The 11,193-nt window shown below is 36.5% G+C and overlaps 2 protein-coding genes across 5 annotated transcripts in view; one reads left to right on the top strand and one right to left on the bottom strand.

Moving 5' to 3' along the window:
* Positions 1–757: 757 nt before the first annotated feature.
* Positions 758–7,491, bottom strand: LOC116165620 (protein ABHD18). Of its 3 annotated transcripts, none has more exons than XM_031480208.1 (8): positions 7,308–7,491; positions 7,172–7,256; positions 6,945–7,127; positions 6,650–6,898; positions 6,182–6,203; positions 5,937–6,026; positions 1,253–1,697; positions 758–1,200 (listed from the first exon to the last, which is right to left on the bottom strand). In XM_031480208.1, the coding sequence occupies exons 1-8, from the start codon at positions 7,397–7,399 to the stop codon at positions 1,131–1,133; spliced, it is 1,236 nt and encodes a 411-aa protein (XP_031336068.1). In that variant the 5' UTR covers positions 7,400–7,491; the 3' UTR covers positions 758–1,130. The 3 variants fall into 3 exon arrangements, with proteins under 3 accessions (XP_031336068.1, XP_031336067.1, XP_031336070.1); XM_031480207.1 differs by lacking the exon at positions 6,182–6,203 and adding an exon at positions 5,624–5,759; XM_031480210.1 differs by lacking the exon at positions 5,937–6,026.
* A 2,402-nt stretch (positions 7,492–9,893) lies between these two features.
* LOC116165346 (transcriptional coactivator YAP1-A) overlaps positions 9,894–11,193 on the top strand; it is a 36,487-nt gene continuing 35,187 nt past the window's right edge. The window contains exon 1 of one of the 2 annotated variants that reach the window (XM_031479697.1): positions 9,894–10,654. In XM_031479697.1, the coding sequence (XP_031335557.1) occupies positions 10,167–10,654 (488 nt within the window). In that variant the 5' untranslated portion in view covers positions 9,894–10,166. The remainder of the gene's footprint in view (positions 10,655–11,193) is intronic. The other variant, XM_031479696.1, reaches the window with a different exon arrangement.

The following is an 11,193-nucleotide window of genomic DNA, read 5'->3' as shown; positions in this document are numbered from 1 at the left end:
AAGTGCGATAGACCTAATTTACATTTTATTAACGATCTTTTTGTATTGGTCTCTGCCCGGATAACTTTGTATAGAAACGTCCAATCACGTTGAAAGTTGGTACACATGTTCAAAAGTAACTACGTGCGCATGCGCAATCAAATTTTTTGATTTGTTAACATATTTAAATGAAATTTTGTATACCTCGAATAAAAGTACCTACTGTAAACTAATGTAGATACAAAAAAATTTGTTTGGCGCATGCGCAGTACGATTTTTTTATTTGTTAACCTATTGAAAGGAAATTTTGAGATTAGGTACTTCGGAAAAAGTAGAGCCAAATCACAAAATTTGTCTTGCGCATGCGCAATCCGATTTGTTAAAATATTAAATGAAATGTTGGATGTGGGCACCTCGAATAAAAGTAAAGCAAATGCTGATTTAAAAAATTTGTTTTACAATAAGGTGTGAAGATCTCGAGGATCGTTCAGTATTCAGTTGTATCGGATTTTTTTTCACTGCCCATCGCGTCCATCCATTTGTCGGTGGCATACATTATTAAGTTGATTCCGCGGCTAATCTGGTGTAGGTATATTTGGTGTGGCTTTTAGTGGGACCCTTATGTATCATTCTAATGCCCTTAACCGGAAGATTGCTCTATTTGTCCAGGGCTATCCGAACTTATGCTGCTTGGTCCACTCATCTACCGAATTTAACGTTGAATCTCTCATTTAAGTTCTTTGCCGCGTCACTGGGACCCACACCATTAAATTGCAACTTTAACAAAATACGTTTATTGCTTTTGTCTAAATTGTTACAATTTCTATTCATCTAAACAGATACAGCAGCCAATATATAATTTGGAATAATTAGTATTGAGTTGCAACACTTTCTAATTTGTAAACATTGGGTTTCAATATCAAACACAACAGCGAATATATACTCACTCTTTGCAATTTATCAATGCAGTACTTGATCACCGTAGCAAGTATAACATTTTAGTAAGTTTATAAACTATATCAAAAATATCACATTTTAAAATTAATCGGTAATCAGTCAGGTACAATCAGTGCGAATCATACAAAAGATCAAAGGCACATAAGTTCACATATGAATTTTAAGGAATACTGGTAAAGAATGTATTCATTCAATTATGAGAAAGTCACAGCTGGTGGAGGGCACACAAGTTTTGCCCTTTCAAACGCTTCGACAATAGTATTCCTAAAAAAGATCCTAGAAAACACAAAGTAATAAATGTATTTCATTTGCATACCTAAATAAGTGAAGATACCACAGGTACGCACCAACATGACCCGTTTTTACATATCTTATAGTCGCTTGAGGCCACACATCTTCTAATTTACAACAGCCGCTGTTAGGAACATAGCCATCATGTAGGGCACAAATGGCATAAATAAGTGAGGTGTCGAACGGTATTGAGAAATTCTTCAAATGTGTGCATTCATCCATAATACCCTTCATGAACCACACGGCTTCTGCATCACGCCTCTTCACATCCCAGTTAGCCAACAACTTGGGGATAGACTGATCGCGCAATATGTTGACTAAATTTAAGTTCAAAACTGAAGCCATCATAGTATTTTTTTTGTTACTGAATTCATTCGATAAAGATGAATAATTATTAGAACGTAACAAATTGATTAATTCGAAAGGAGTTAGCCGAGTTCTTGAATTTTTATTTTTTGGAATTTCCATATCTATAACGTAAAGTTTAAATATAAACACTTGAGAAAATCCCAAACGCAAATGGGATATCAGAATGGAGAACAAATAGGGAACCTTATTGAATATAAGCGGAAACTAATAAGAGCCGAAACATTTTGCCAAATGGAGGGTCTACCATTGCAATATACTTTATTTTTAAGCCACTCTAAAACGCCAGATCAAACTTCTATTCTATTCACCAGGGGAACCCGCACATAGGCACACCCCTTTCCTTCGCAACTAGGTTGAGTCAGTTCTTCTTAATAAAGGTTCCAGATAATTTTTTCAAGAAAAATCACAGCATACAGGGTGATCCAAGCGGAATGGGCAATCTTTTGGGAAAATAAAGTAGAGGTTATTTGAGGACAAAAACTCTAATAAACTATATTTTTATTCTCAACCGTTTCGAAGATATAGTCAATAATTGTCATTTTGTTAAAACTAGGTACCTAGTTTTAATGTTCTAGCCAACTATAGTTAGCTTGGGGATTCATGGCTCAGTGGTAGAGCATTGGGTTATGAATCCGAAGGTCGGGTGTTCGAACCTGGGTTGAGGTGAATTTTACATCTGTGGCGGAGATGGAAATTACCTTAGACCAGCTCCGAGCATTCTACCAGCTACTCCGAATTAGGTTTTCCTGCAGTTTTCCTAATTCGTAAGATAAATACCGGAGTAGTATAGACCAACTTAAGACCTTCTGCAGAGGCACCTCTAAATAGCATTATGCGGGTCACTCTGTAATTGGGCGCATGCCTGTTGAGGGCCCAAAACAAGAGAGGGATAATAATAATAATAACAATAGAATACAAATAAACAGTGCATAAATATAAATTACGAAATGAAGCAAAATTTAAGAAGGATGGTGAAGTGCATTAACGTACAAAGGTAAAATTTTTGAGCCTTTGAAGCAGTCACACTGATTCAAAACAACTCAATTGTTACCCCAAATTTACTATAGTTGGCTAGAGACAATTGATTTATAGTTACTTTATTTAAACTAGGTAGTTAAAATAAAATGACAATTGTTGGCTATATCTTCGAAATGATTGAGAATAAAAACATAGATTATTAGCGTTTTTCTCTTCAAATGCCCTCTACTTTAATTTCCCAAAATATTGCCGATTCCTTCTGGAACATCCTGTATAGCTAACGCCCTCTAGTGACGACCGTAAAAATACCAGGCAAATACAATGAATAACCTTTATTCATTGGGCAAATAGGCTGTTGGTAGGCCAAAGTTTGCTAAAATCGATTAAGCCAAACTTGGGAAATAAATATTTATTTAAAAAAACATTTGATTTCCCCCCACCAGTTTATTTCACAAGATACGAAATAAAAGTTAAACAAAAAAGAATGGATATTATATCTTTGGTACCACTTTATTAGATACAATCGAGAGAAAATTAAAATTTTATATTTGATCAAGACTGTTTGCATCCTCTGATGGTCATTTTATACACTTTCCATATTTCCAGCAATTTCTCTTGGCCACTTTTATTACATAATTTTTTACCCGAAAGCTCTATGTGTACTAGTTTCTGAGATATGGCCATTCTTATTTGGCCACCAGGTACATCCATAAATATGTTTTTTAAGGTTAATTGAAACTTGTTTTGTAGCTTGCGCGTTCGTTTTACCTTTCTCAACAGCCTCTTTTTTTCTACTTTTCTTTTCTTCAGCAGTAGTTTTGCCTCACACATTAGTCACTTTAAGACATGACATGTTTCTTTAGTAGTAAGGGGTTGGTAGAAATTAGTGAGGCAGCTCTGAATAAAAGGAAGAATTTTGATTTGAAATTTATTGCAAATTTAACAACTCTGAACGTAAATCACAAGGTAATATTTTATTATTTATATTTGGCCAATAACATAAACTACATGTTTTTTCTTTAATTTTCTTATAGCGAATTTTCTAGAGCCATATCAAGGCGCCATCAAGTCGAGAAATGATTAGCCACCGGCGATAAGTGTGATATACCGACTCTAGAATCTACAAGCTTTTCGTTTGGTACATAAGCAAATTGAATTGTGTTTAATAGTCCCAATGCAGGACGTTACGAATTGTGAAATTCGCGCTTGTGTAATAAATTTGAGTACAAGAAGTGATAAATAATAATAACTTATAAACCAATCTATTTAAGGTCCATTTATAATTCAATTGTACATAAATAAATCACATAGTTAAATTTACGTTAATTTATTCTCCCCAAGGGATTTCATGAGCTAACCCTAAAATACTTTTTCTTAATGTTCTGGGAATTATCAATCGGTTATTTAAAAAAATCAGTTTGTCGTTAGCTACTACTTCATTTCTCATGTTATAAAAATGTACTAACGTCCATTAACCTAGCAGAGCAAGGTCAGCAGAACAAATCAAACATATTGCATACTTAGTTGCTAATTAAGCACCCTATCCCCGAATTAAATGCTCCTTTTTTTTAAAATTATTAAATGTTCTGCCAGGTTCATATGAACTCAGCAGAGCACTACCTTAAAACCCCAAGAAAATGAAGAGTGAACTAACTATAATTAGGTGCTAATTAAGTGCCCTATCCCCAAATGAAATGCTCCTGCTTTTTTTAAATTATTACATGTTCTGCCAGGTTCATATTAACTCAGCAGAGCACTACCTTAAAATCCCAAGAAAATGAAAAGTGAACTAACTATAATTAGCTGATAATTATGTGTTAATTAAGTGCCCTATTCTCGAATTAAATGCTCCTTTTTTTTAACTATGAACCTGCAGAACATGTAATAATTTAAAAAAAAAAGCAGCATCTAATTCGGGGATAGGGCACTTAATTAGCACCTAATTATAGTTAGTTCACTTTTCATTTTCTTGGTTTTTGAGGTAGGGTTCTGCTGAGTTCATATGAACCTGGCAAAACATGTAATAATTTAAAAAAAAAGAGCATTTAATTCGGGAATAGGGCACTTAATTAGCACCTAATTATGCAATATGTTTGACTGTGTTCTGCTGACCTTGCTCTGCTAGGTTCATGGATATGTACTATATAACAACTCCTCATCGTTACCTCATGGCAAAATTTTAAAATGACACTCACTCTGAAGAAAAGGGAAAATTTTGATTGATGCAGGGTTGCCACACTAATTTCTACCAACTTAACATTAATACAAAACAATGTTATCTCAGCATTTCAAAGACAGGAGCAGGACTACGTTTACCCCTACCCATCTTACATATACTTTATCGTCAATAATAACCAGTAACCACCATAGACGTTTCATATGTCTATGGTAGCCACTAATGTTAATCTAAGAAAAGTTCTTAACACCAAATTTTAAAAGCAACAATATGAGACAAAGTGAAACGTGTCTACTTTACCGACAAGAGAAAACTGAAAAAGACTGTTTTTTTGGCATTCATTTGTAATGGTACTGGTTTCAGTTATCATAACTTCTTAAGTAACGGTTCTGGATCCAAGTGAGGGGCTTATAAATGCCAATCCGTTCCAGTAAAAAAAAAACAGATAAATTAACACAAAGAAAATATGACTGTACACAGAAGCCAAATGGTTGTCGTCATGGCCCACCTAACATCACGTAGATGGTTTGATCATTCGGCAAAATGTTCAGGTCTCAGTTTCATTTTCAAATTGGCGACGAATCTAAGAAATTGTACCAGATTGGAGCGAATTGTACTAAAAAACTGCAAATAAAGTACTAATTTCCAGCTCTAATCAAAGTGGCACTTATTAAATTCCATTTGATGGTTTCCCAAAGTGTATACAATCTAGTGTGCCAAATTGATTAAAACTCGATGTTTCATACTCTATTGCAAATACTACTGTTATAAAAGTATAAGTAAAATGGTTGATGTATGGAAGATGAAAATGCATGCATCGCCGATAATTACTAATGAACCGTGGTAAATGATACAGCAACAGCCATCACAAACCTGATAAAAGACTCAAATTGCACTGAAACGGGTCATCTACGATGGTACACAGTTTTGACAGGGTATTATAAAATTTACTATCAGAGCTAAACTGTTTTTGGAGAAGGTCCCAATTTATTGACTGACTCATAACACCCTAGATAAAAAAGGATTATTTAGTTACAGTTCTCAATGATGCATGAAATATGTCTTCTGAAAGATACAGTGGGAGGAATTTAGAGAATAGTAACAGTAAAAAAGAACGAGCATTCAGAAGACATATTTTGATTAATGTCCTTGAGTTCCTAAAATTTCCAAGCAAGTAAATAAATACCTCTGTAAACACTGCAGATGCCGTGGACGAAGATAGACAAGGAACAAGCACTAAAGGTTTTGGCCAGCTGGTTGCAGCTAAGGAAGCCATCTAAACAGCAACAAGCAAGTATAATGTGATTGGCAAAATTATACAAAATTAAATATTCAATAAATACATACAATTTGTAATCGTTTCCCCAAGAAAGATCACAAAAACCATTCCAAAGCAAAAAAATAGTTAAAAATTGAGCTGAAAAAACTTACGGCGATTTATTTTTGGTGCCCACTATAAAACCAGACAGAAAGAATATTTACTATTTAACAGTGTCATCCTTCAAATTGGGGCGCAAGAGAACAATCAATACCATACATAAAAAAATTGAAGTAATATTTTAGCCACATTTTTCTACATAATGAAATTTAATGGCAGTCCGATATCACGGGTAATAAAAAATTGCATATCAAGAATTAATGGAGAGAGACAACTTCGTAGATTTTTAATTTTGCAGTTTGTGTGATTTTAAAAGATATTTACAAAAAACTAGAATTTTCCCACCCTATATCCTTTAAAATTAACAAAACGTGGATGTGGCGTCAAACACTCCCACTTTATGCTCGTGCAACCTTGGCTGCCATTTAATCTCCATACAGAAACTTAATTTACACAAGATTATAACCCCAAGCAAATAAACGTGGTAACTAGCAATGAGTTTACAGAGAAGTAGTACTCACATGGCCCCCCATTGATAATCCGGATATACCAAGTGGACCAAAACCCAAAGATTCGCACCATCGAAGCAAGACCAGACACTCCAGCATTAAACAGCCGCCCATTACGAATATATCCGAGACATTATGCAAACTAGAACGAAACTGATCTTTGGGTTTGCGTAGACCGTAGAATGGATTCTCCAATATCAATGCGGATATATCGTGTTTCAATAGTGGCACAGCCATAACGTTCCGTCGCTTCCAAAAGTGCTGCAATGCGGAGAATTAGAATAAAAATAAACTGCTAGTTCAGTACATGATCCCCAGTTCCGGCTAGGTGTATGCACAAGGGACGATACGTATTTGATTTCCATTTCTTCGGAAATATCAGTTGAAATCGAGCAGGTCTCACTTCTGGTATAACAACATCCGGTAAGAAATGAGCTAATGGACTGTGAAATGTTCCTTCTATTAACTGGTAGTCTTCGAATGATTGTTCCTAAACGTACAAAAATAATTTAAAGCATGTCCCGTAGAACTTACATTTAAAATTGTGACTGGATAGTCTTTGGGAATTAAGTCCACGCATTTATTTCGGTTTGATATTTCTTTTCGAAATTGGAACAATCTGTAAATATAACCACAAAACTAGCCCTGTAGTATAAACGCAGTTTACTACCTTAGTATATGATTTGGATTTCCCCAGCCTTTTACGAAGAACTTTGTTAATAAAATTCTTCTGTATAACTTGTCCAAACGGCTGATAGACATTACAAATAGCAAAAATGGATGTGTTTACATATAAATGAATAGAAAAAGTTAATAAAGCATATATATAAGAGATATGTAATAAAGACATTAAATTGACATTTGACAATTTCTGATCACGTCGTCCATAGTTAGGTAATGTGTCTCTTGGGCAACATTTGATTACGTGAATGTGTCACAACTACCACAAACAAACTATACGTGGAATCTTTTCTGTAAATAAAAGACATATTCATGTACTGAATGAAACACGAACCGCTTACAAATAACGTAGACGTATCACTATATCTATATGACAAATCACCTCAATCAATGCCATCAAGTGAAAACCACATTCCATTTCCCAGTTAAATGATAAGTCTTGTCAAAGGCACTTGCCATTTTTATGACAAACCTCGAACATTTTTAAATGCTTATCAACGCACATGTTTTTAAAAGATCCAAGAAAGTACTGCAGGCTCTTAGAGGTTCAAACTCTTGGAGGACTTTAGTGGTTTTTACATTTTGTTCAAAAGGTTTAGAAGGTGCTAAAAGACTCTTGAAAGTTTCTACACGGATCCTTAAACATATTTAAAATACTCTTAAAAGAACATATAAAGACTTTTAAAACGTCTTAAGGGGTTTTTAAAGGCACGATAGCTTAGAATTTTTTTGGTTCAAGTGCCAAAATGTGAATGCAAGTTTATTTTACTGTCTCTCATTTTAGGTGGACTGTGACGTGTGAAAGTTATAATTGTGAACATAATCAAATTTGAATTTTTGCCTTGACCTGAATCTATAGTATAGATATCAGTGATTTACTACTTATACTATAATAATATACTTAGCGTGATTGACGATATCAATTTGTGAAGGAACCCCATCGCATTGTTTGCAATAAGAAAATATATCAGTCCCATTCTGCTTGAGCATGTCTACCATAACATTCTCCCTAGCTGACTTCTTTTGCAACTGTGCTACGTGCTTGTCCACAGAAGGTCATCCACGGTCCTCGCTTAGACTTTTGAATATGGTCCTTATACGTACCTGCGCTGAGTAATCTTGAGATCTTCCCAGAGCATACGAGGTTAGTTCGCATGGCCCTATTAAGAAGCTTGCGAACCTCCATACGAATCTTTTCGCGGTCCGAGTTCCTCCAAAGGTCCGTGGTTTACAACTGTTCTCATAAGACACCGATAATGCGTCGCTTACTAATGCGGCCGCTTCCTCCATCTGCTCTGTTTTCCGATAGAGCAGAGGTGGCCACATAGCAGTCCCATTCAATGGATCGGGGATTCCGAAACCTACAGGGCCCGCAATGAGATGCCTGTTTAGTTGGAAAGGAATAATGTGTCTGTGGTCTGATAGCGACGACTCATCAGACATCTTCCAGTTCCTGATCATGTAAGCTATTGAAAATGAGCCCAACGTTAGATCTGACCCCGCGCTGTGACGGAGGTGGGGCGGAGCCTCTTCTGTGTAGTAGGTACCATCTTTGGAATCTTAGAACTACGAAATCACTGAGACTGAAGCAGAGATAAGACTCGATTCGTCTATCGACATGAATGCACTAGTATTCAGTTGCCTGTCCCCTCTTATAATAAAGAGGGTCTTACGCTTGGCCTAGACCTCCTACGCGTCCCTGTTGAGGACCTATTAAACAGGTCGTCCTCTTACTGTGCTGAAAATTGCTCAATAATGGTACTAGGTTTCTCTCTTCCCTGGTGATGAACCGCCACACGAGCCAGAAGATCGTCTCGACATCTTGATCGACTTCTAAGGGCGTCGATAGTAAACCCAACGTCACTTTGAGTTCGACAGCGACCAAATGCGACCAGTCCTGAAACCAGGATTTTGCTTCTGAAGGCGCTTCAAGATGGTGGCCGTGCCATCCGAAAGCCCGTATAGCACGGGCTAACGCCCTCCTTATATAATGGGGACTACCCAACCCACACCTCAGTACAAGTCACTTTACGCTCGTTCGGGTGTGTGTGAGATTGATTATTGAACCAATTATATTATACCATTGTAAAATTTACAATCTGGCACTGCCGCCATGAGAATACAGAAGAAACTTGGCGCCGCAGTTCACAGCAAAGTAAACAAATTCTGGCGCACTTTTTAAAATAAAAGCGGGCAGATCTAGTAGTTTTTATTCGACAATCTACAACCTGAATTGTGTTAAATAAATTCTATAGGTTTTTGTAGAACTCGGCGATATAATTTATAGCCTTTAAATTAATAGTAAACGCATTGATGCAATATATTGGCACGTTTCGTCGACTTGAAACGATCGTCACGTTTGTGATTTTTGTATGTTCCCAGTCAGTATGTTGAATGAAAAAGTAAACAATAAATACGGAGTTCCCACGGTAAAAGCAGATAAGGTTTCGTTTACATTTTTTTCGCGGTTGTATTAGCGTAGCCATAGCGACACTCCTGACATTTAAAAGCGCATCATATTTTATCTTTTAGGATAGCCGTATCCGTATCAATCGAAGCTAGTTCTAAACTCAGCGCGGAGTATCTGTGCGCGGCTTTGTTATGATTCGGAATTCCTTAGTATTTTAGTAAAGTAAGCAACAATTTACAAAGGAAAGTTTGTCGGTTCCAAAACGAGCTCTTGTTGTTAACCTGTCTACTACATTCACGTCATACTCATACGGTTAGTTACCGTCCCTGCTGCACCGCACTGTTGTTTTCGACGTTATTGTGTTAATTTCGTCTCGCATGAACTTCGTTAGTGATAAATTAAAGTGATTAAAGTGTCCTATTAATTTTAGTGCCAAAAATGGCATTAAGTCAGGACGAATCTAGTAAACAAGTGGTAAGGGTGGATCAAGATTCGGAAACAGATTTGCAGGCTTTGTTTGATAGTGTGTTAAAACCGGACTCTAAAAGACCTTTACAAGTTCCGTGGAGTATGCGAAAACTTCCCGATTCTTTTTTCAACCCTCCGTCGACGGGATCGAAATCTATTAACCATTCTAGAGAAAATTCGGTGGATTCGGCTTTCGGGTCATCAAGCGGGGGCGGTGGCAGTGGAACCGGCGCCACAGCTGTCAGCACTGTGCCATTACAAAATCAACATCACCGTGCCCATAGTTCCCCAGCTTCCTTACAACAAACCTATGCAGTAGGACAACAAACAGCCCCAAGTCATCATCATGTAAAACAACGTTCATACGACGTGGCTACTAAGTCGTCCGAGGACAGCACTCCCCTTCCCCCTGGCTGGGAACAAGCTCGCACCCCAGAAGGACAGGTGTATTATCTTAAGTGAGTATCTTTCTACCTGTATTTACCTGTTATGACTACCCGTTTTCTGCCACCTTCATACATAAATCGGAACTTGTTCTTTACTGTCTCTAAACAACCCCTCTAACCCCAACGGGTTCACTTGATAACAACCTGTAAAAGTGTAACAGTTACATAAATTAAGACCAAGAAATGCTAATTAACTTTTATATTGTACCGATTGCGGGTCTATTACTTTTCACGTTATGTAGGTACCAAACCTCTTACAACATCGTGTTTAAATAAAAAATGAGAAGGTTTGATTTATCTTAGAAACTCGACTTCCTAGTGCTAGATTTGTCATAAGCCTTTATTGTAATAAAACGGTTATTGGAAAACCCGTTCTGTCATGTCGCTGATTAACGAATTAATTAATCGTTATTTTCTATTTTCCTTGTAGTCTGTGAAGGTAGCACATCGTTATCGAAAATTGTGTTTACCTGCTTAATGTTGATAGTTAAAAATCTGCAAACGACTCTGAATAAGTTTAAATTTTCAAGGTGCAACCACATTACTTTACG

The sequence above is a fragment of the Photinus pyralis genome, unplaced genomic scaffold (genome assembly GCF_008802855.1).
Source record: "Photinus pyralis isolate 1611_PpyrPB1 unplaced genomic scaffold, Ppyr1.3 Ppyr1.4_LG3a, whole genome shotgun sequence".
NCBI classification, from domain to species: Eukaryota; Metazoa; Arthropoda; class Insecta; order Coleoptera; family Lampyridae; genus Photinus; species Photinus pyralis.
The sequence above is the reverse complement of the archived record's forward strand: the minus strand, read 5'-3'. Positions and strand labels throughout refer to the sequence as shown.

What these genes read in the sequence shown, in the direction of transcription:
- LOC116165620 (XM_031480207.1), bottom strand. Translation starts at nt 7,399, where the DNA reads ATGTCTATCAGCCGTTTGGACAAGTTATACAGAAGAATTTTATTAACA. An exon ending in AATCCAAATCATATACTAAG is followed by an intron (nt 7,257 to 7,307) that starts GTAGTAAACTGC and finishes TTATATTTACAG; the next exon opens with ATTGTTCCAATTTCGAAAAG. An exon ending in CAATTTGAGTCTTTTATCAG is followed by an intron (nt 1,698 to 5,623) that starts GTTTGTGATGGC and finishes TTTACGTTATAG; the next exon opens with ATATGGAAATTCCAAAAAAT.